The following is a 25,364-nucleotide window of genomic DNA, read 5'->3' as shown; positions in this document are numbered from 1 at the left end:
AGGAGAGCGTTCGTCGATACAAGTAATTTTTGGTAATTTTTCCTTCAAGATAATGGATGATTATGATATTTATAACATGATTATGATATTTATAACATCGCTAAGGAAAATAGGACAAGTGGATTTGGAGTTTTTAAAGTGGAGGTAAAGGGCGCTGTTACCTCTTTTTTCCCATCTTGCCATTTCTTATTATTTATTAAATAATCATATTTTATTCTTTATTTTATTTTTTTATATAATATGCTTATGTCGTTTCCTATTTTTCTTAGTAATATTGCAAGTTTATTTTTCATATTGTTGATACGTGATGGTGGCAAACGATACAATCTATTCAAACGTTGTATTCACCAAACAATACAATACAATGCAGCACTCTAAACTACAATACAATACAATACAATACATTATGAAATGATACGTAACAACCATCCAAACAAGTTAATTCAACATCTAATATATTGTCCATCAAAAGTTTGGTAAATGGAAAAAATATTACCTATCCTTTTTCACCGGCTTCTTGAGAAGGGAAAAACAATTAGAGTTACTAGGAAGTTGAGGAGTTAAATCTGTAAATATAGCAGAATAAAAGCATAAACCTGTATTACTTTATTGATCAAGTCCTATACCTATAGTCCGTTTTTAGGATCAACTGATAATCTTTTTGATGAACCTTCCAAGAATTATATGTAACCTAAGCTTTATTGTGTTGTTATTTCTGGAACAAAAGTGACATATTTTTGTAAACTTGCCTCTATATTTAGGTCGTTTTTTGTTTAATCATTCGGTATCCGAAATCTACTGGCATGATTAATTCAAATTCGTGTGAGCACAAAGATGCAATGGAATAGGTTTGTATTTTCTAAATAGGTCTTTAGTCAGATTCATATTGGAATATGTTTTCTATTTTCTATTCAAAGTTGGTTTTGTACGCAGATCTGTATATATATGTACCCTCTTTAACCCTTAAATTTAGCTCTCTTTAAACCTTAGAAATATATACTATCGTGAATTCTTAATCCTCTTTCCTTCAATGAGGATCGACCCAGAACCATTCCCTCACAAAACTTGTGACAAAAATAGCCAAATTATGGGTTTAAAGAAAGAACAAAGCAACAATAAGTCATCCAATGGACAAAAAATAATTGAAGATTCTGATGATTTATTAGTAGTAATACTTGTATTTTCTGTGATCGTCTTGGTTGGTATGGTGGTTGGTTTTCCTCATCATCTTTAACCCCTTATTATTTATCCCTTTCTGCTCAAAACTTGACTATCAATTTCGTCGTCGAGAATCGTGCCCCACATGAAGTTGAGTACAAAAGTATAGTGGCTTCAGTTTCCTACAAGGGAGATATTCTTTGGGTGAATACGTTAGATCTTTATCATCAACAGAAAGGAGAACGTACGTCAATACAAGTGACTTTCAGTAATTTGCCTGTCAAAATAAAGGGCGATGAGGTTGCTAAGGAGATGAGTACTAAAACAAGTGGATATGGAGTTTTTAAAGTGGATTTAAATGGGAAATACAATTCGAAGAAATTAGAAATTCATTGTGGAGATGTGAAGATCCACCAATTGTCGTCCTCAACTACACAAGAGATCACAACAAGATTTCCAAAGAGATGCTCCAATTAACGTTATATATAAATCTTGATTTTTTTTTTTTTACTAGACATTATATGTTCATGTTCTCTAGATTTAAATCTTATAATAACAGCTAGCAAGACATTTTTTTCAGAATATGAATTGAGATTGCAAGTTGGAAACCTTTTTTAATTTTCTTCCTAGAATTTTTATATGAGAATGCTTACTATTTTAATATTGGTTTCTAGGTAAAACTTTTCTTGTACTTGTCCAATTTGTCCTATAGTTTGTTTTGGTTTGTTCAATATTTAAGTGATTGAATGGGAGATTTGGAGCAACAGTGAAGTTAACTCCGTGTTACCTATAGTTCACGGGTTCGACCCTAGCATTCGAGTATGTTTCCTACATCACATCTCTTGGGGTACGGCCTTTCTCGAACCCTACGTGAAACACGAGATGCTTCGTGCACTGAACTTGCCTTTTTACTATTTAAGTGATTGAAATCGACTAAAATTTTGCACTTAAAATTTGAATTTGAACTCATAAGATTTAAATCCTGAATCAGCCTCTGGTATCTGAAATCAACTGGTAATGCAAATTCTAAATAGTTTTTTTGTCAAAAATATTGGAAAAGGTTTTTATTTTCTACTGAAAGTAGGTTTTGTACTATGCAGAACCCTATATATGTACGTACCCTCTTTAAAGAATAATATTTAAAAAATTACATACAAAAATATTAAACTGAGGTGAACACGATATATATAGTATACCCTAACCCTTAGATTTTAGTTCTTATTCTCACCGCCTTAAACCCTAGATATATCATCTTAAATTGTGTGATCATTTTTTTCAATGACGATAGTCCCAGAAGCATTTCCTCACAAAACTTGTGACAAAAATAGTCAATTTATGGTTTTAAAGAAAGAACAAAGCAACAATAAGCAATCCAATGGACAAAAAAATGTTGAAAATTCTGATGATGTGTTAGGAGTAGTTGTATCGGTTGCAGCCCTCTTGATCGGTTTGATATTTGCTTTATTTATTTGGACAATCAAATCCCATAAAACTTCCCTTGAATATCCACAATTTTCAATTGAAGGAATCACAGCTTCTAACATTGATATTTCCTCATCATCTTTAACCCCTTATTATTCATCCCTTTCTGCTCAAAACTTGACTATCAATTTCGTCGTCGAGAATCGTGCACCACGTGAAGTTGAGTACAAAAGCATGGTGGTTTCAGTTTCCTACGAGGGAAATATTCTCTGGGTAAATACGTTAGGCCTTTATCATCAACAGAAAGGAGAGTGTATGCCAATACAAGTGACTTTTAGTAATTTGCCCGTCAACATAAAGGGCAATCAGGTTGCTAAGGAGATGAGTACTTCTACACGTGGATATGGAGTTTTCAAAGTGGATTTAAAAGGGAAATACAATTCGAAGAAATTAGAAGTTAATTGTAGAGATGTGAATATCCACCAATTGTCGTCGTTATTTACACAAGAGATCACACCAAGATTTCCAAAGAGATGCTCCAATTAAAGTTATATTTTTTATCTTGTTAATTTATTTTTATTTTTTTCAGAATATGAATTGAGATTGAAGTTGGAAACTATTTTAGTTTTCTTTCTAGAATTTTGATATGAGAATGTTTACTATTTTAATATTAGTTTCTAGGTAAAACTTCTTTCTTGTACTTGTCCAATTTGTCCTATAGTTTGTTTTGATTTGTTCGATATTTAAGTGATTGAAGGGGAAACTAGAAGCAATAGTAAAGTTAGTTCTGTGTGACCTATAGGTCACGGGTTCAAGCTATGGAATCAGTCATTTTTGCTTATATCCAAGTAGGTTGCATACATCACATTCATTGGGGTGCAGCATTTCTCGAACCCTACCTGAAACACGAGATGATTACACGTTTCGCACAATTTTTATCCAACACCAAATTTTATAAGCTAAATTTTAGTTGATTTCAATAACTTAAATAGTAAGTAGAACTTGAATAGAATAAACTAAGTAGAACGTGTAATATTGGTCTATAAAAATTGCGTTCAAGCATATAAAAGAACGAGGCATGAGTTTTCAGAGCCTACATCGTGAAGGTTAAGAATTTGAATTAGTCGAACTAGTGCTTTTCGATTATCCTATGGTCAAACAAAAAAAAAGATAGAAAGCATCATAACTTTGGTTCCTAATGAAATAATAGGAAGGTAGCTCATGCTTGCATTAGATAAACCTTGATAAACTCTTACAACTTAGAAACGTATTGACGAGTGAGTTTTTACAATATATCGAGCAGGTAGCTGCAGTCGATGTAACAATTGTTTTTTGCTCATCTAGATATAGCTTTCTCCAGCTCGAGATAAACAAGCATCATCTCGGAAAAAAGAAAAGACAGAACTAAGAGTCACTAATTAGTTCCAAGCTAGGCATTGATGATCCTGCTAAGAATGACTTGACGAGAGTGAGAGCTTGTTTCGGTCTATGCAGAGCAACTTCATGGCCAGCACCTCTTACAGTAACAAATGTCAGCCCTTTGTATTCTTGTGTCCATCCTCCGACCTGTTTTATGCATTAATCTTAGTATGATAGTAGTTTGACGCGATCAGAATTGATACTACAACAACAACATACCCAGTCTTATCCCCACACCGTGGGGCGATCAGAATTGATACTAAATCAAGAAACAAGTGCTTGAGCTATAGACAGATCTAATTTGAGGTACTTCTAGAAGACTCAAAATGGAAAGGACAACAAGATTGAGCAAAAAGAATACCTGTCCATCATCATACCATGCGCGCCAGGGAGCAACTGTTGGCAGTTTTAGAGCATCAATGCTGTAACGGGTTGATGTAACTGGGATCACAGCATCTGTGTCACCACTACCAAAAAATAAAATAATAAGACATCCTTACATTATCAGCATTTTGTCAGTTTTGGTTAGCGGAAAAAGAGTCTACAAGATGCCGAAAAAACATTTTGAGGTGCATGATTGAAGAGTCTTCACAAGTAAAAGAAATTCAGGCAATGATGTTTGCGAGCAGTCTCGAGTATATAACAAAGCTTTTGAATTCTCTAGTCTTTTTTTTTTATAACCGTGGTGTCCGCGGTACCTTGTACTCACCTCGACTAATTCCACTGCTACCTCCCACCAGCAACAGGTACACTAGGTAACCCTGTCCACCAATGCTTAGACAGATACGAAGAAATCACTTAATTTCTATGTTTCAAGTGACACCAAGTTTAGCTTTCTAATCATACTTTACCCCCTAACATCCTTAACACTAGTACTTGTCAACTTTGTTTGTACCACTACATAAAAGAAGAATTTGGAGCTTCAAAGTTGCCTTTCTCCTTCTCTCTCAAATAGTAGGCAATGAAACAACCTGATGGATTAAGGCTTTAATACTATGAGACAAGAAGAGACCGAGTAAGATTCCCCTTCTACTCTTCCGCCTCAGTTCTAAACAAGTTGGGATCAGCTATATGACTACTCACTGGCCATGTTTCTCGTTTTCTCCATTTTAAGCTCTAACTCATGACATCGTCATACCCAAAAAAAAAAAGCACAAGGGAAACAAACCAACATTTCATTTTTTTTCTTTTTCCTTGGGGGTAACCATGGACGTGTTTCTTTAGAGGGACGACATATTATATCCACCTCCCTCCCCTGCCAAAAAACTATAAGAAAAAAAACATTTCCCCCTCGCATCTGTGTTTATGGCTACTCCGGAGTAGTATTTTCTTTCAATCTATTTACATTTTATTAAAGGTAATTTTCTTTCAATCAACTCATGAATTTCAAAAATCATTTCCTCTTCTAAATAATTGTTAAGTTCTTTTGTAAAAGTTTCATAATAGTGAAAGTCAACGATAATAATTGGCATATATGGAGAATGTAATCTTGTAATTTTAAGACAGGATTAGCATTAAAATAAATGAATACTATCAGAATTGTGAATGCACTCCCTATTGTAGGTTCCTATATTAATCATTGGAATGCGTCCAACATGCTATTTTAAGTTTTATACCCTTTTTTAATCTAATTCAAATCATAATCAAGAACCAGAAAAGCATATGGTACAAAAAAATAGAACAGTTTCTATTGTTTTTTGGCAGTCTTATCTGATCCCCCCCCCCCCTCCCAATTATGGTTACTTTGTGATTGTGAATTTTTCTAATTGACAACCTTCTTTTTCTTACACGTACGGCTTCAGAGTGGATAGTCAAATTGTGAAACTAAATATTGGCCCATTCAACGCATTCACTGGTTTTTTACATCCTAAAATCTCAATGCTTGCCAACTTAACAAGTAAACATGAGAAGAGAAAGAAAAGCTTAGTATACGGATTAAAGCACACCTGAAAACCCAAATACGAAGGCCTGATTGTATCAGTTCACGATAGACGTCCAGCACTGTCTTGGGAGAATCCTTCCAACCACTGGATACTTCGTCACTGCAAGTAAGGCAAATGAGTAAATATATGGCGCTACCTAGTATAAATTAAGACATTACAATTGAAAAACAATGGAGCTCACTGAGTAAATTAACCTACAGAATAATGCATTTTTGACTCTTATACAACAAGCAAATAGCACGAGACACCTTTAACATCTTTTTTGCCCCATAGACTTTCAGCTTTTTCTTTCTTTTAGAAGGCAACCACACCCTCAACTTTTGAAACCACTTTAAACCGTGTTCATTCGTTCCAAATACCAACTTTCGGGTAGCTACTGCGACTAGGAATCCCCCTAGATCTTGAGGAGATATCCACTAAATGAACAAAATGAAAATACCTGCAAGCGACCCATTTGAATGATGAGTTTCTCTTATGAACATGAAGAGCCTCCTGAACTTCAGGAAGATTGAAGTAAATCACGGAGTGCTGCTCTGTACATGGATCATAGCTTCTTCTGAGATGGCCCACCCTCTATTTAACGGCATGAAATTTTATCAGTGATCAAAATAGTGCTGGTTAAATCTTTTTCAACATTTTAATCTCCTGTTCTATTCAGCATGGTATCCAAGTTCAACAATTACATTGTCATCATTTAAGAGGTCTATACTAAAAAGATAGCATACTGATAACATCTCAATCATCATCCAGGAAAATGGAAATAAATAGAAGAAAGTATGATTTAATGATAGTTTACTATTCCAGTCCATCGCCTTCACAATTATAGGCCGGCAATGACCTCTAAAAGCTAGGAAAATGAGTATCAAATCCCAAAAATATCGTGCATTAGCAGTTTGGAACGCCAATTTTAAGTAAACCATTTGTCTTCCCCCATTAGGATATTCCATAAAAGACAAATCTAACTCTTGCCAAAGTCATCTCGCTCTTCTGCGATTCCATATTAATTATACTGACGTCAAACTTTTTTGAGTTAAGCCATTAACAGTATTCACATGGTTATCACTTTTCTACAACATCTGTAAGAACTAAGAAGTGTCTCTCACTTCTTACCATGCCATACACTCTTTTTCTAATCGAATACACTGACAACATTTGACAATGAGATAAAAGAACAGACCAACAAAAAGCAAGTACAGTGCTTTGAAATTTGATAGAGGTGAGTTGAATATGTCCTCCAAAGATATTCACCTCATCACTGTAATCTGTCATTTACTTGCACTACGTCCAAAATTCATTCCTTTGAAAAATATTAATTGATACTTAGGCTTCCCTGATACTAGGATTCATTAACATTAGCACTCCAAAACAACCATGACAACAAACAGTAAGTGAGTAGAGTTAAACCTTTATCATTGAACTTAAAGCGAGAGTAAAGTTCTAGTCACTTACATTGCTCCTTTTGAGCAAGTGGTTAAGTATACTAAACTTGGCTGTGCATGTTTGAGTGAAGATGCTGTAGAAATCAATATTTCCAACTTCTTCATTAGCCTGATCCAGAATCTTATCACACTGCTCTGAGGGTCTTATAAATGATTGGTAGTCGCACAAAGCATTCGCCTGCTTGAATGTTTGGTCGGAAATCATTCCAGCTGACCACATGAACTGAAATAGTCCTAAGTGGTCATGATAGTCATCGGTCAAAGCATTTCCAACCTGCAATTCTCATTACCTAGTGTTAGTATTAAACTACACAAATGCAAATGCTTCATCTTTGATAATCTTATGCATCGGGTTGAAAAACAGGTGTGCATACCATGAAACCTTTTAAGTTGATTACTTGCTTCTTTACACCCTTATTGTACCTCACAATAGCTTGACTTAGCTGAGGAACATAATGCCCTGGTCCACAATCAGGAATAAGTAAAACCAAAGTTGTTTCAGTAATAGAATTTAGCTACCAACAGAAAAGAACTAGAATATATCAAGGAAACATATTTGCTTGCATAAAGTACAATCAAATGTTAAGAGACTAGATCGTTGCTGTCATCCCGGCATCTTTGAATATTGAAAAATATTGGCCGCAGTAAATCATATGAAGAAAGATATTTATCAAAAACAGACAACAACAATAACACTACCTAGTATAAGATTAGTGGCAGTGTGGTGAATAGTCAACGAACAACTTGAAATCAATCAACTCAAAAGGATGCTTCTGCCCAAGATTTGGCGTAATGTAAATTATATTCTACTTAGTTGTTTGAAATAGGGATTTATAAACTTTCTGTCAACCCTTTAGGCAAGTGAGACAAACCAGTGCTTGAATCTGTAGTACTGTCAATCAGGGCATCGAGCAAATGACGTCAATTAGTGAGTTATTAGCTAGTAAAGGATCTTTACGACTCCATCAACATACTAATATATACAAGCAATCGAATTCCTGAAATATTTAAGAATTTCCTGTGTAAGAATAAGAGACATGTAATATCATCTTGATGACTAGCTACTTGTTTTGCTGCAGTGAACCCGATAAATTTGGTCACCATCAATCGACTAGGGTATCTAACCATATTGCACCAAGTACAGCTAACCAGAAAATGATTCGAAATAGAAATTTTACAGGAAGCTTGGAAAATTAATTTTACCAGCATAGCTCTCTCCTGTAATATAAAAGTCTCTTCCTTTGTATTCTGGAAATCGTTCAAGCCACTTCAGTAAAAATGCAAGGGAATCCGCAGCTGTAATGCAACAATTGAAGGAAATTTAATACATTTATACAGAAATATATGATTAACAACCTCAGGGAAATAACTTAAAAAGTCAATTTATTACCTGTCCGAGCGTCACCATTGTTAAGATGATCCGATGAAGTGTTTGAATAGGAATAACCAACTCCAACAGGAGAGTCAAGAAATAACAGGTTTGCAGCTGCAGAAACAGATACCGAGTCAGACTCCGTCCTGATGAGTTCCTAAAACGCTGCTTCCCAGAATTATATCAAAATTATATATACTTCAGAAGCTATGTGTCTCAGACAAAAACTGCAGCAGCACTATAGAGTGATTGACTTAATCCTGCTTGTGATCATGCAAATTTAGTTTTTTGCTATCCTTTTAAAATTGTTTGGAGAAACACCGGTTGCCAGTAACTACTCAAGTCAGGCCAGGTAAAATCTTTAGGTCAAAGAATCTGTATATTATAAACTAATCAAACTCAAAATCCAAATCATGCTTCATCTATGCCTAGTGGCATCACTGATTTACCCGTACAATAAGAGTAAAATCCATTACAAGAGAATCGTACAGACAGCATTACTTGGCTCAACAAAGTTGGTATCCAGTCGATACCCCCCCCCCCCAGAAAATAAAAGGAAACAAAACAGCTAGTCATTTCCCTTGAAGTTACAAATATAACCATTGAAGATTCTGTTTAGTCATTTCCATTAAAACAGAACAAGCCTTGATGATCCAGCAACGTAAATTTAAGCTTCCTTGATAATCCAAAAAACCAAATCCATGAGAGAGAATCCTTATTTATTAGATTGGACCATTTACAACCACATGTGAAATCTGAGAACTATAAGGTTCTGCCTGTCACTATATTCTATGTTTCCAAATTGCTAAAGTTTTTCTATTAAAGTCGAAAGCGCTGAGGTGAATGGCATGAAAAGGCCTCATATGTATATTATATATCTCATAATTGATATTTTGACGAGAGAACTTAGAAATGCAAAAAACCTCAGAAGCTGGCATAACTTTTTATAGCAAGAAAGAAGAGGTATTGAGAAACATACCTAAGTTCCAAGAGTAAGGATTCCAATAAAGGGTCTTCCCATCTTTCTCAATATGAAATGGCCCAAGTTCCTCAGCTAACCCATAGGCAATTGACGAACATCCAGGTCCTGCAAGAATCCATAACCAATATGAGAACAAATCATTGGCACAATCAACCACATTGAGCAACCAAGAAATATTCATTTAATAAATCTTTGTAAGAGGAAAATGATCGTTCAACTTCAAGCATATGGGAATTGATGACTACTTAACACTGGCGGAGCCAGGAATTTATACAAGGGAATTCAAGAGTAGCAATTTTTTAACTCCTTTGCCACTTCACTAGAATTTTTTCTAATGACAAGGGGATTCAACAACTTAAATCTAAACAAATAAATTTGTTTTTGCCCTATTTGCCCAGTATAATTTTTCAACGAATCCCCTCTTTCTTCAACCTAGCTCCGTCACTGCTCTTCAATAGTTGTCATATACAGCAAAAGAATCAAATAAAACAACCAAAACCAACCTAACATGAGCTAAAAGAAAATAAGAAAATGTAACAAGAATGCAAAAGCAGCAATTTTTTATCTTTGCCACTTCACTAGCATTTTCTCTTATGTCAACAGATTCAACAATATAACCAAACACAAATTAATTATTACCCTATTTGCACGGTATATTTTTCCAAGAAGAATTAACCCAAATAACCGCCCAACCGCTTAAACTAAAAATAGCCAGGTGTAATATGCATAATTTATGTAATACGTGTGGATAATTGTGTATAATAATCGTATAATCTATGTATATTGCTAGAAAAAAAGTAAATAATGAATATGGCCGTCTATTCGTTTAAATATCCCTTTTTCCAACAAATCCCCTCTTTCTTCAACCTAGCTCCACCACTGCTCTTCAATTTTTGTTATATAGTACAACATAAGCATCAACAAAACAACCAAAACCAACCTAACACAAGCTAAAATAGTACAAGCAAATATAACAAGAATGCAACAAAACAAAAAAAGAGCAAAACTTGGGGATGAGTTATTAATCAAACCTCCACTAAGCCAAAGAACAAGAGAGTTATATACAAACAAAGAATCAAGAAAACAACCAAAACCAGCATAACACAAGCTAAAAAAAACAAGAAAATGTAACAAGAATTTAATCAAACCTAAAAAAGGGCAAAACTTTGGGATAAGTTAACAACCTCCATTCAGCCAAAGAACAAGAGGTTTTGAAGAAGGATCATCAACAGCTTCAAAGAACCAATAAAAGAGAGCTCTTTCTGATTCTTCATTTACAGTAACATAACCAGCATAATTTTCAAAATTCACATTAAACCCTTGACCAGGAAGCTTACTAACTTTATCTAATTGCTTTTGTACTACATTTGAGTCTACAAAACAACTACCCAAATGAACCTCAGTAATGAAAAATAGAGCAAAAACAAGAAAACCCCACTTGAGATTTGACATTTCTTGGTAGGATTTTTAGTGAAATGGAGTGTAAGGGAATATATAAAGAATGTATTTTTTCCACTGTTTTTGTTTAATTCTTGAAAATAGAGGCCTTATTGGCCAAGAAGATGGGTGTCAATTATGATTTGTTAACGTAAGGGGTACTGTTGTTTGTGTCCAGTATTGTGCACATGATTCATGTTTTCGTTTGTTGTGCTGATAGAAAGCTGCAATCATTGTTGATATGATGGAAACGTGTACATGGTGCAATTGGTTGGTTAAAAGAAAGGTATACGGATTTTTGTTTATTTATAATCGCTTAAATTAAAAATATTTAGACAGATATATATTATATGTGTAGTCATGTATATTATGTGTATAACGACGCGTAATCAATACATAATCTATATATATATATCAGTTAAAAAAGGTAAACAGTGAGTTTGGCCGGCTATTTATATAAAGATCTTTTTTTTTATATTTCTCACTCAGTTCTTATAATTTTTTGGATCCAATTAATTCGAATTCGCGTCAAGAAATCCCAATTTAGAATAAATCCTTCTTATCAAAGATGGCTTTGTTTTCACGATCGAACGTAAGATCTCTGGTTAAAGATTTTAAGCTATTTAGCGTGCCATCATAATCTTTGGTGTTGTTCTATCCATTTTAATTTATGTGATATTCCTTAGTTTAATTAGCATAAGTTTCGAAAAAGAAAGAAATATTTTGAAAACTTATACCATTATGTGTTAGATTTATGTGGCTTCTAATTCTGAATCGTTATTAGAATTAAAACATAAAAAATTTAAAGTTAATTGCTTTCAAAGATATAAATATTTAATTCTTTTTAAAACGGAAATGTACAGAGCGTTTCAATTGTCCATTTATAAAGGTTTAAAGGGTATTGGGTCCAGAGGCGAAGCCAGAATTTAAAGTTTATAGGTTCTGAATTTACCTTGGAACACATAGATCGTCTTAGTTACTCGATTCGCAATTAAATATTTATACATATTTAATAAATTTTTGCATATAAATACAGTGTTTAAGCAAAAGTGAATGGGTTCGACCGAACCCGCACCTATAAGGCTAGCTCCGCCTCTGATTGGATCACTCAACCCATTGCTTTAAAACTCTGAGTTGGATGTCCAAATTCTTTCCCAACCTTCTCCTTATGTTAATATATTGTTCATCTTTAAAGTTTAGATACATGATACGTTTAATAAAATTAATCATAAGAATTTTTATCTCTCTCTTAAACTTTCATTTAATTAGCATTTCACTAATTGGAGCAGCAAGGATGAATTTGAAAGGGGAAAAAAGTATTAAATGTAAACTTATTTTCTCTAATAGAAATACATTTGCATTTTTTATGAGTTTTAAGATGGAACAATCATCAAGAAAAAACTGAAACAAAGTGGATAATAACGTATTCATCCTACCAGTTGGAAAGTTAGATTTAGCGCGTCTAGTTTTACAAAATTTAAGGGGGCGTTTGGACATAAGAACTGTGAAATTCCAAAAAAAAAAATGCTAAGTAAAAATAGTATTTAAAAATTAGTGTTGGGACATGAATATAATTTGGAGTTGTTTTTGAATTTTTGTGAGTGATTTGAAGTGAAAATTTTAAAAAATAATTTTTTAGAATTTTTTAAATTTTTAAAAATTCCGAAATTCAACTTCAAATAAAATTTGAAATTTTCGTTGCCAAACACTAATTTCAGAAGAAGAAAAACAAAAAAATTGAAACAAAACTGAAAATTTTCATATGGCCAAACGGGCCCTAAATATCAAAAGAGAAAAAGAAACAATCAAAACTAAAAAATAATAACAAAAGAAGAGGATAATATGAAAAGAGTTTTATGGCCATCGAATGTTTGATGTGGACTGAGAGTTGGTGTCGCAAAATTCGAAACTTGGTGTATAGTGAGCTAGTCCGTGTGCCATTATTCAAACTACTTTTTTTTTCCTCATCAATTGAATAAAGCACAGGCAAAATCAAGTCTTAACACTAAAGACATTTATCAACTTTCACTTGCCTAAAGCAAAGAGCATATATCACTCAAATCATGCACATAAACAGCTCGAATATAGGTTGTGGACTCTTCTTTGGTAGAAGTAATTTTTTCTTGTAAAAAATATATATTTCGGTGCTTAAGGTCGGCTGATAATCCATAGTGGAAGGCGTTCTACCCAATAAGGACGATTACATCGGACGAACCGAAAAATATTGTCAATAAATAGAAGTATGTCATGTTTATTAATATCTCATAAATATTCCGTAGTAGTTATAGCAGTCAAACCAATTCTCTCACACAAGCTTCTCGCGGTTCATTCATCTAACCGTAAATTAGGTGAACAAGTCACTTGTTCTAGAGTGCTATGAGAGGAAGTACTTGTATATCGTAGAAGAGTAGAATAGGCAGGAATGAGAGCGACATTGTTCACAAGACTATAATGTAGTACATGTTAAAGAGTTATAGGCTAGTTGCTTAGACATCAATATGTGTCTTCTCCCTTAAATGGTAAAGATGTAGCATAGAGAAATAGAAAACTTAAGTAGAGAGGTTTGAGCTTGAAGAGTCTGCAAATGGGACATATAAAACACAATGACAATACAATTTATATATCGCAATCCGATAATGCGACTTATAGTCGCAGTTTGAAAACGCAACTTATAAATTGCAATCCCATAATGGGACTTATAAATGGCAATTTCGCAAATACGACTTATAAATACCCAGCACAACTTATAAATCACAATTTCTCAAATGCTGCCTTATAAACACAAATGCGACTTAAGAATCTCAGTACCCAATGCGACTTATAAATCGCAATACTTAAATGCGAGTTATAAAGTTGTATAGGATAAAATATATTTATATTAAATGATCGCATGAGAAAGTGGTATGTGAGCCGAAGACAGAAGATAATTGAATCTGAAGGTAATAATCCTGTCTGTTAACAGAGAGAATGATACTCATAAAAATGAAATAAATGCCTACCACCCGGTAGCATTTAATGAGGAATATTCTACAGCATTAAGTACACGATCTGTTACAAAGAATATGGCATTCACTGCATGTCGTTACACATTCTTCAATGGTCCTCATAATTGACATTAAAGAAGGCTTGATCCTAGGACTTTGTTCACTAGGTGCAGCTATAAATAGTGAGCTTTATTATCATTGTAAAGGACACAAATTTTCTGGCAAACACATGCTACACTCTATTCAAAGCTCAATATAATTTTATCTTCTTATTTATTGATATCGTTGCTATTATCGCCGGAAGCCCTTCTCCCGCAATTACTATTTCTACTATTTTATCTCCATCTCAAGGCTAAGTATTATATTGTTGTCTAATTCATCTATTACTTTAGGATTAAATTAATTCGTTTGTCTATAAACCACGTATAAATTTAACTGTGTCATTTTATGGGTAAACAGTTTGGCGCCTACCGTGGGGTTTAGACATTTGTGTAATTAAGTTGGTCCTTGCCTCTTTTACCAACGTGTTTGATTATTTATTCTTAGCAAAAAAATCATAGAAAATGGCAGATAATGGTGTTAACAACACACACAACCTTGAGGCCCAAGGAAATCAGCCTCAGCACGATGATTCAATCAGTGATATCCCGTAGGGATGTTCATAAAATCCCGAAAAACTGAACCAAATCGAAAACCGAACCAGCCCGACTAAACAAATCGATACTTTTTCGGTTTGGTTTGGTTACGATTTTTAATATTAAAAACCGACCAATTTTGATTTGGTTTTGGTTATAATAAAAAAAATAACCGATAAAAATCAAACCAAACCGAGTATAGAAATAGTTATTTAAAATTTATTATTATACTTATATATGTGTATATTTTATACAAAGTTTTTAAAAATTTATGTTACATTTTAATAGTTTGTATTTTTAGTCTAGTTTTTTCTATTATAATAACCTAGTTCTTTGCCTTGACAATCTAGTTTCATTAATAATTTTCTTTTGCTAAGTACAAGAATTTATTTCATGTTAAAAATAATCTATTTTTAATTGGGTCCTAAAATTATTCATTACTATTTGGTTCAATTATCATCAATATATCTTGGTAAATGATAGATTTCTCAAAGAGCAATTGGTTTGATATTGAAAATGTATGTTGAAAATGTAGTCGATGGAATATGTGTTTGGTAGCATATGTCACATATTTAAAAAAAAAATGATAAATAACCGAAAAAACCAAAAAACTGACAAAACCCGAATCAATAAAAAACTGACTTAACCCCCTTCTTCAACTGCAAGGCCGAGATGTTCTCGGCTGCCATCTTCATGGGAATGCACGGAATAATGCAGGGCTTGGCCCCATTTGCTCCCATCATCAGTAGCATGTCTGCATACGGTGCGGGCATGGTATTGGTCTGTCTCAGGAATTCCAACCCCACTATTAGCTCAAAGTCATCTATGATTACTACGCGCAGGTTGAACTTTCCTTCATAAGGGCCAAGCTTCACTGGTACTTCTTTGGCTATTCCACCCACTGGTTGAGGTGGTGAGTTGATAGCCTTCACATGACCTTTGCCCTTTCCTACAACTAGTCCAAGACGCTCCACCTGAGTCGAGGCTAAGTAGTTGTGGGTGGCACCCGTGCCCGAATGGGTTTGCCATTTACCTTCATGTCAACGAACATTAAGGTCCTCTCTTGATGAGGAGGAGTCCTCAAATTCGCCTTCTTATTTCCTTTCCTGGCAATTGGACAGGGGTCCATCTTCTTGCGGATACCGGCACTGGTTCCCGCTAAGGGCTCAGAAATGGAGCCAACAATTGCATTGAATGCACCTACTGGCTCGGTCTAGTTCGCATCATCGGCGTCGTCATCCGTCCCATCCTCAAAATCTTGATGGGCGTTCATCTGTGCATGTGGGCATTCATTATTCCAATGTGGTCTGCCGCAATGATGACATCATGAGGGGGGCTTCTTCCCCTGATCATTGTTGTTAGATGCAACACTAGTACTACCGGAAGAGGGAGCCTTGGATTTGGGTGCACTCTGGTCTCCTCCACTTCTGTTAGGGCCACCAGTGTTTGGCTGGCCCCCTTTGTATCCTCCTCGGATAGGCTGTTGAGGCCTATCCTTCCGGGCTTCCACTTGGTAATCCCCAAGGCACTCTACTGCTTGGATTGCCTTAGGCAACGTGTCTACCTTTTGTCTATGCAACTCCATCCGGGCATAAGGTTTCAACCCTTCTAGGAAGGTGAAGAGTTTGTCTTTGTCCCCCATGTCACGGATGTTCAGCATGAGCGCAGAGAATTCCCGCACATAATCTCACACGGATTTGGTCTGGCGCAGCTCCCGTAACTTTCTCCTGGCATTGTACTCAATATTTTCGGGGAAGAACTGTAGGCGTATGGCTGCCTTCAGTTCTGCCCATGTGTCGAGGGCATCTTCACCAGCCTTGATGGCTTCGTACTTCACCCGCCACCAGAGTTTGGCATCACCCTGAAGATACATGGCAGCAGTTGCTATCTTCTTAGCTTCTTCTAGGCCTCCCACGGCATCGAAGTATTGCTCGATGTCAAAAATGAAGTTTTCCACTTCTGTGGCATTCCGAGCTCCACTGTATGGCTTTGGCTCAGGAATTTTCAGCTTTTGTGCAATAGGGGCGAGGTTCACACCACCCCCAAATTGGTTTCCGCCTCCTCGAAGTAGGCCTTGTAAAGCAGCATTGACAACGTTGAGCTGGCCTGTCAAGTTGTATATAGTTTGTTGCATGGCAGTCACCCTGTCTGCTTCTTGTTCCCTGTTGGCTAAATCCTCGGCACGCTCCTGCTGGAGGACCTCAAATTTACCAAAAATTTCAGCTGCCTCTGTGGCTGCCGTTTGCCGGTCACCTTCAGAGTCGCGACTGATGTTTTCTATGTCAACTTCAGCCTGGATCAGTCTGCGGTCCAGGTCGTCCAACCTTTGCACTAGGCTGGTCTTTAGGTCGGGCACCATTTCCATAATGGGCCGTAATGCGTCAACCGTTCCCTCAAGGGTCGCGATGCGATCCCCATAACTCACCATGGTCAGAAATGGTAGTAATTACAATGTAATCCCTCGTCCGATATCGAGCCTAGGCTCTGATACCAACTGTTACGCGGCGCCTTCCTGAAATTTCTTAGAAGGGCGACGTAAGGCTAAGCAACTGATGTCAGTACGGTTGTTGTCCGCCAACTGAGGTCCCCTCCGTACGCTAGACTAGATTGTCAGTGCCGTACGAAAAAACCAATGTCATGAGCAAGTGAAAGAGAGCAGAAAAGAGAATTGAGAATGAAAGAAAGCTTGATTGCATTGAATGAAAGCTATTACAGAAAAACAAGACGGTGTCGGGGGGGGAGACACCAGTACAGAGAATTGTTTGCTTGCTTGAAAGTTTTGATTGCTTGGTCTCCGTTTATAATGCTTAAAAAAAATAAACCAAAGTTACATGACTAGACCTATGAAAGCTGAAAAATCACACTTAAAGAAAATGCAGCAAAACTACTCTATATTTACAATGAAAAGGACTTAGTCTTCTACAAAGCAGAAACAAGTCCGTTGGCAGCAACTTTATCTTTAGCATTAGGGTATGCGCCGCGGCGCCGTTGGTATCTGCCTGTGGCTGGGCGATGGCGATGGCTATCGGTGGGGCGGTAGAGGCACATGCGCGCTTGTCACTTGGAGCTGCCGAGACCACGGGGCCGACCGTGGCGACGGGCGTTGGGAGGCTGGCCAGGACATCACGGGGCGCGTCCAAGGGGTCATGGGGCATGGTTGGAAAGCCGTGTCTTACTTCTTCTTCTTTTTCATTTCTTATCCGATTTTCGATATCCGTATCAGAGCCCGACTATATCTGAATTCGCACCAAATAGGGCCCCATTTGGAGGGAAGCGTTTCCTACCAAGAATTTTTCTGACTATATTAGTGCCTTACAATTAGAGGTGTCAATGATTCGGTTCGGACGGTTATTTTATAAAATTTGTACCATACCAATTTTTCGGTTATTCTCTTATGTATAACCAAAATTAGACTTTTCAAAATGATCCCAATCATGTCGGTTTCTCTTCATTATCGGTACGGTTTGGTTAATTTTCGGTAATTATTTTAAATATCATGTAAAAGTCATTAGTAGAAGTAGAATGTAATAACATACGTACTTTTATAAGACTTAGCAAAACTCTCTAGACATTTTTACAATTTAACAGGTGATGAATTAAGAAAATATAAAAGATGGCTAGAGTATAGATCCATTAACTATTCTACAACATCGTAAAAAAAGCTAAGCAATTACAAAAAAAATATTAATCACACAAGTGCAAAGATATTAATCAAGTTGGGATTCAAGAATAAAGTCTATAGAAGATTGATTCAAAAAGATAAATCTAAATCATACGAAAGAAAACATATTTAATACACTGTAGTTGCTACACATAATCGCTACAATACCTTGTGTGTTGCTAGTGAATATGCTAGAAATAATTTAGTTTCAATAGAAGTAGCATAATAGGTTTAGGAATTAGTATTTTGAGTTTAATTACTTGTTGGCTTGTAATTGTTTCATAATTCCAAGGCCCAAGAAAAAATTTAATGCTTTACTATTTTTAAACTTAATATATAAATATATTTTTCACATAATTTTATTCGGTACGATTCGGTATATTTTTGGTTTATTTTCATAAAATAAAAAATTTACCTTAATTATTGGTACAATTATAGATTTATATAAAAACCTAAAGTTTTATTTAAAAATACCTAAAAATCGGTACGGTACGGTACGATTCAGTTGATTTAGTCTTTTTTTAAATATCCATTGACACCCTACTTATCATCATAGACAAGAGAATCAAAATACGTTATATTTGTTTTTTAAAGTTACAATTTAATTTCTTTTCCGGTGAGTTACTTTATGTTTATTTTCCTTTAATTTCCTTTTCCTCTACGTTTGTTTCTATATATTTACTTTTACCCTAACCAATTTGCTTGTGTGGTGTACATACAACAACTTTCACTTCTAAGATTGGCCAGGTGGCCTTAATGCAAGGCTAAGTTAATTGATTAGTTGTGGTTGTTGCTTTTAAGAGACAAATTTATTGCTTCAAAAATCTTTGGAGTGATCCTTGTTTTGCTTCTCTTTGAAATTTGGAGATAAATAAATAAACGTCTCCCCTAATAATAAAATATTCTCCCAATGATTTTGAAAATACTTCCATATATTTGTTTATAAGATCTTAACAAAACAATTAAACGATTTTAGAGCAAGTTTTACTATAAAAAAAAAAAAGATTTTATTAATAGGTACGATTCTGTTTTAACTCTAATGAGATCTTTTAAATTATTTACTTTATTATATATTTCGAGTTGTATTACTTCGAATGATGCTCTAAGGCATCTTAACTTAAGTAATAGCCAGCAAAGGACTTTTTTGGATGATTTGCCAACCAATTCTAGGCAAAAGCCAGCAAAGTACTCTTTTTTAATTTTTAAAAAAAAAAGTAACTAAGGAAACTCAATTAATAGTCAAACTCAAAATTACTCAAGAAAATAAATATATTTTTTAAATTTTAACCACAGACATTTTACCGAAGAATAAAAAATGAACCCATCACTCATACTCCATTTCTCACCTTCCCCCAACTCTGAAATTTCATTCTTGTTTACTACTACTATTTTTAATTTTTTAATTTTTATTTACCACTCAACAACAAAATGGGTACTCACAAAAAGAAACAGAAAATTTTACAAGGAAGTTGTTTAAGTGTGTTCTTGCAACTAAACTTGTTTTCTTTATTATAAGATTTTTGACAAATATGTTTTGTTTTTGAGTAGAAGCAAAAGCTGGTTTTTGAGAAGCTAAAAAAATATAGTTTTTTTCCAAAAATACTTTTTAAAAAGTACTTTTGATAAAACACACTTAAAAATACTTTTTAAAAGTTTGGCGAAACTTTACTTGTTGCTCAAGAGTGTTTTTCAAATTGATTACCCAAACGCAAACTGTTTTTCACCAAACGTATATTTTTTAAAAGTACTTTTAAGAAAAATACATTTTAAAATAAGTTAATTTTAGAAGATTAGTAAAACAGAATATAAGGCAAGAAGATATTACTTTTGCTACTTCAAGTTAATGTGTTGTAGAATCGATTCTAAATTTATCTCTAATGATTAGTCAACAATTTGAAGTGATTTTCATGCATATTGAAGTGAAGGGTTAAGATAAAATGGATGAGCCAAATAATTATAAGCAAGACTATCTCCAAATATTTATCCTGTTATAAACATTCATGATTCATATAATTGAAAAAGACAATATGCAAATAAACTATGCTCATTATTGAATTCTAGATTCTTAAGATTTAGTTTAATAAATTGAAAGATACACTGTGAAAAAATTAATATAGAATAAAATCACCTATTTACTTGCTATATATTCATAGACAAAGTGTAAATTTGGTAAGTAGTTTCACTAATTTCACTAACTTATAATTAAAAATCACTGCAAATATCTACTATATTAGGAAATAAATTTTTGTTAAAACTAAATTATATAAACTAGGAGTATATAAAAGGTACTTACACGATTAATAAAGTTTAACTTATTATAGCAAATCAATTATTATTTTCGTCATGTTATCCATTAATATTTAACATAAAGATTTACCTGTAAGTATTTTATAAGTAATCTTTATGTTGTAAGATATTTTTAACATCATCAGTACATAAAACATAAAACATAAATTTCATTTTTGTTTATACGTGAGTAGAACTTAAACCCATGCATTATAACGTGTTAGTTGTCATTAAGTTTTTTGCACTAAATTTGTAAAATATATTGGTCTTTTATGTGATAATTATAATAGATATCTTAATAAGCATTAATCTGATTAAAGTAGTAATTAAGTCATTATTTGTTTAAATCTTTCTTTTATGTTTATATTCTTCTTTTATGTTGTGGTCAATTAAGACCTATAATGGTAAATTTACTCCAACAAAATCAATGGCATTTACATGTGTCTCTCTTGTATTAGTCAAAAACACCCTGGAAAACCAAAAGAACAATTCAACTAATCCAAAAATTAATTAAAAGATCAATTATTTTTCTCATTCTTTTTCAGGAATTACACTGCATTTTTTAGAATCCCTTCAAACTATTAAAGTCCCTTAAAAAACTATAATTAAAATAATAATTAGAGGCCGCACGTCGTTTACTACTATAAATATTTATGTGCATCGGCCAACTTTCAACTAGCTTCGCATCATTGGTAACAGTTAGATATATTAGAATTCTTTCAAACACATTCATTCAACGTTTTCCGGCGAAACTTCGCCGGAAACTGAGATCGACGAAGTCGGAGAAATTGAGATAACATGAAACGGAGAGGAGGAAAGAAGATCTCGAAACTCAGCAATGGCGAACGAGTTGACTCAGGAGATCGAATCAATAACGTAACAAAAAATGGTCAAAAATTGGATCGAAGAAAATTGGTGAAATACGAGGCATTACCTGAATATCTTCAAGATAATGAATTTATCAGAGATTATTATCGTTGCGAATGGCCTCTTAAGGATATTGCTCTCAGCGTCTTCTCTTGGCACAATGAAACTCTCAATATTTGGACGTGAGATTTTTTTTTTTTTTTTTTTAAAAAAAAAGTCAATTTTGAGTTTCAATTTGTTGCATTTGCATTTGGATTTCGCTGAGTATTCTTCTTTTTCTTTTTTTTAATTTAAAAAATGTCAGGCATTTGGGAGGTTTTGTGATATTTGTAACGTTAACGGCGATGAGCTTAACGGAGAAGACGACGGTGGAAAGTTTGTTTTCCGGCATTTTCAGGTTCGGTTGAAGTAATTTGCAGACTGTTTTGTGGCTAGTTTTGTAATATCAGCTGTTTAAAATGGTTAAATAATGATAAACAGACCGGCGGGTGACGGACAGTTGATAACAATGAAGAAAAATGGATCCTCTGATTCTTTTCCGGTGAGTTTTCCGATCTTCTTTAAGGTGTGTCATTGTTTGATTATATACTTAATTTAAGAAAGAAATGATTTTTTAAATATATTTTGTGATCTCTACAATGTTTCTGTAACTATAAAAATATGCCATTAAGTGTAAAATTAAAAACTTAAATGTCATTATGTATATTATATACACGGACTGAAGTTTATATAGTAAAACAATTCTTATACTATCAGTAATTTTTAACTTATGATACTGTAATAGGTTATTTACTTGCCATTTTTATCAGATTATTTATTCCTCCATTCTCTCAAATTATCCGTTAGTGGTTTCTAAAAATTATTGTCCCAAATTATTTGTTATTTTAGAAGTTCAAGAGTAAATTAATTATTTTTTTTTCTATTCTATCCTTAATATTAATTTTTTTGAAGAATACAAATAAATACCCTAATTATGAGTACATTCGGACATCTCTATAACAGCAACTCTGTATAACAATATTTCACTATAAAAGCCAAGCTTTTTCGAAACCAATTTTCATGTTATGTTATAATATATGTTCTCTATAACAACATTTCGCTATAACATCCAAAAATATTCAGAACAAACGAGACTGTTATAACTGTAGTATTAAATGAAGAGAGATTATATTTTAAGATATAAATAAAGGTAAAATAGTCAAAAACTTTTCCTATTTAATATTTTCTTAAGTGTCATATAAAAGAGAAACATTGACATATAATTTGAGACGGGGAGAGTAATACTTACTAAAAAATTTACCTATAATGACATAATAAGTGAGTATTTATTTGTGTAAATATTTTTTCTTAGTGGGGTATTTTGTTTTTCCAAAGTTTAGAGACAGTATCGGACGTGAGAGGTACAACGGTCAGCGAAAAGTTAGGAGTGTTGTAGGTCCAACGTTTTATTAGAATTTTTAGTTGAAATATAGGTATCTAAATTAATTTTTATTACTGATTTCCTTTTGTACTTAATTATAATTAATTTCCTTTAGTAGGATTATTTTTAGCTGTATCTCACATGCATGGTTCGCTTTTCTTTATTTTTCCTTTTGGTGCTTTGTTGTTCTTTTTTGTTTTTCTATAAGGACTTACGTGAATAGTGGAGAAAAATAAACAAGGATTTTGATGAATCAAAACCTTATTTAATATCCACATGGTGTAAGATGAAGCTTCTGCTTTTGTTGCCTGTTTTATGATTTTAAAAAAAAAAATGAATTACATCTTGTTTACGAGGAAAAATGATTGTACCTGGTCTGATACTATAATAAAAAAAAACGAACTTTGGGACTAACTCAACCCCAAAAACGAACTCATTAGGATTATCGAAGGACATATACGGAAACAAATAAACTCCCACGCCTATTGACGTGGGAATCAACACGAGTGGGATTTGATTGGAACAACTACTCCTTTGAGCTTGAAACGACAATTCGATAAAAGACACTGACATTTTAAAATGTTGATGCTCTTTAAAAGAAAAGGAAAGAATAAATTAAAATTTTGTCCGTCATGATAACAGATTTTCCTCTAATGAGGAGTCTAATTATGGGGGAGAATAATGGAACGCCACCCTATAAAATTGATATAATTATTGTTTTGTTTAGTACATTAAAACTAAGTGGAGTAATTAGCTTTAAATAAATAGACGAAGTACAGATATGATCTTGCTAAATTTAAGGAAGCAATTCGGTCAGCCACGGGACATGGCAAGGAGTAGCAATAGGAAAAGAGGTAAGTCCTTCAATCAATGTAATAGGTAGGCGGAGGCAGGATTTGAAGGTCGTGGCACTTTTCGATTCAACTAAAATTTGCTTTGTATATAGGGTGTCCACTACCAATATATCACTATTTTCTAAAGAACGTGTATATACGAAATTTTTGCCGTAAAGTACGGGTGCCGGTAACCCCTCTCGTTGTAGCGTAGGTCCGCCTCTGGCTTCTTAAGTAGAGACAAAGCAAAGATCTAGATTCGGTGGGTTCAAAATGAGTACTAGAATCCTTAGGTATATATTTTAATTTTTGTTGGTATATTTATACATAGTTCAAGTCAAAAGTAATTAATTTAGTTGAACTCAGGCAACTCGCCCTAAATCTATCTCGGCTCTTAAGAAGTCTTTTGATTGAGTAAAGCCAAGATTTTTATTTCATAGATTAATGGAATGGAAAGAGGGTGCTAGTTGATGTATTAGTATTTGACCTCTAAGTTTTGTATTGCTTAAGTAAAGATCTTAAGCTGCAACAAAAGAACAAGACATCATCTAGTTTGATATTTGACTGCAGGATTCTTATGCCAAGCATATCTCAGAATCAATTTTAGACGTAAGTGGAGATGGTTATGAAGTTGCCATATGGCCTTGGTTTGTTTTCTTAGGAGGGGCAATGAGTTGTTTAATCTGCAGCACTCTCTCCCACCTATTTGCTTGTCACTCACTTAGATTTAGCCTCTTCTTCTGGCGTCTAGATTATGCTGGCATTTCTATTATGATAGTCTGCTCTTTCTTTTGCCCCATTTACTATATATTCTGCTCTCAACCATATTGGTGTCTCTTTTACCTAACTACCATTACTATATTTGGCATACTTGCCATTATCACCCTTCTTTCCCCGGCTCTTTTCTCCGGTCGTTTCAGATCATTTAGGGCTACTCTCTTTCTTGCTATGGGTTTCTCAGGATTGATTCCAGCTACACATGCCCTTTTCCTCCATTTTAATCATCCACAAGTACTTGTAGCTCTAGGATATGAGATAGTCATGGGACTTTTATATGCTACTGGAGCAGTATTTTACATGACGAGGTTTCCAGAAAGATGCAAACCTGGTGCATTTGACCTAGTAGGACACAGCCATCAAATCTTCCATGTGTTCGTCGTTGCAGCAGCTTTAGCACATTGTGTAGCTTCCCTTCTTATTATGGATTGGCGTCGAGGATGGCCAACCTACAATGCAGGTATGCAGTGATAGACATGGCTACAAAAGTGCATTTGAGCTTCAACAATGTTCTAACATGACTAGGATTTTAGGAAGAATACCATTCTTGTTGGTTTTAATGCATATACTCCAGCATTTGTATATAATTTAATATTTGTACCTTGTGATGTTATTAAAACTTTCAGTTATCCAGTATGCCAATGACTCTCTTGAAGTGCTGACATTCATGAAATGAAATTCAAGTTTACATATTTATTGCTTATTATCTTGTCAAACTCCATAGAGGGG

The 25,364-nt window shown here is 34.1% G+C and overlaps 2 protein-coding genes across 2 annotated transcripts; one reads left to right on the top strand and one right to left on the bottom strand.

Annotated features, from left to right (window-relative positions):
- Nucleotides 1-3,767: 3,767 nt before the first annotated feature.
- Nucleotides 3,768-11,413, bottom strand: LOC107815153 (serine carboxypeptidase II-2-like). Its single transcript, XM_016640670.2, has 10 exons — nt 10,920-11,413; nt 9,733-9,840; nt 8,772-8,867; nt 8,585-8,677; nt 7,756-7,841; nt 7,392-7,655; nt 6,382-6,515; nt 5,946-6,041; nt 4,361-4,466; nt 3,768-4,146 (listed from the first exon to the last, which is right to left on the bottom strand). The coding sequence occupies exons 1-10, from the start codon at nt 11,185-11,187 to the stop codon at nt 3,985-3,987; spliced, it is 1,413 nt and encodes a 470-aa protein (XP_016496156.2). The 5' UTR covers nt 11,188-11,413; the 3' UTR covers nt 3,768-3,984.
- Nucleotides 11,414-21,401: 9,988 nt separating this feature from the next.
- LOC107776856 (heptahelical transmembrane protein 2) lies at nt 21,402-25,327 on the top strand. The gene is made up of 4 exons (XM_016596798.2): nt 21,402-21,787; nt 21,910-22,002; nt 22,086-22,146; nt 24,429-25,327. The coding sequence occupies exons 1-4, from the start codon at nt 21,537-21,539 to the stop codon at nt 25,104-25,106; spliced, it is 1,083 nt and encodes a 360-aa protein (XP_016452284.1). The 5' UTR covers nt 21,402-21,536; the 3' UTR covers nt 25,107-25,327.
- The last annotated feature ends 37 nt before the right edge of the window (nt 25,328-25,364 follow it).

This window comes from Nicotiana tabacum, chromosome 18, assembly GCF_000715075.1.
Source record: "Nicotiana tabacum cultivar K326 chromosome 18, ASM71507v2, whole genome shotgun sequence".
NCBI lineage: Eukaryota > Viridiplantae > Streptophyta > Magnoliopsida > Solanales > Solanaceae > Nicotiana > Nicotiana tabacum.
Note: the sequence above shows the minus strand (reverse complement) of the source record. Positions and strands in the feature narration are given on the sequence as shown.

Coding starts and splice junctions, on each gene's coding strand:
- LOC107815153 (XM_016640670.2), bottom strand. CDS start 11,187: ATGTCAAATCTCAAGTGGGGTTTTCTTGTTTTTGCTCTATTTTTCATT. Junction 7,842..8,584: donor TACAGGAGAGAGCTATGCTG/GTAAAATTAATT, acceptor ATTGTGGACCAG/GGCATTATGTTCCTCAGCTA. Junction 4,147..4,360: donor CATGGTATGATGATGGACAG/GTATTCTTTTTG, acceptor TGCATAAAACAG/GTCGGAGGATGGACACAAGA.
- LOC107776856 (XM_016596798.2), top strand. CDS start 21,537: ATGAAACGGAGAGGAGGAAAGAAGATCTCGAAACTCAGCAATGGCGAA. Junction 21,788..21,909: donor GAAACTCTCAATATTTGGAC/GTGAGATTTTTT, acceptor AAAAAATGTCAG/GCATTTGGGAGGTTTTGTGA. Junction 22,147..24,428: donor GATCCTCTGATTCTTTTCCG/GTGAGTTTTCCG, acceptor ATTTGACTGCAG/GATTCTTATGCCAAGCATAT.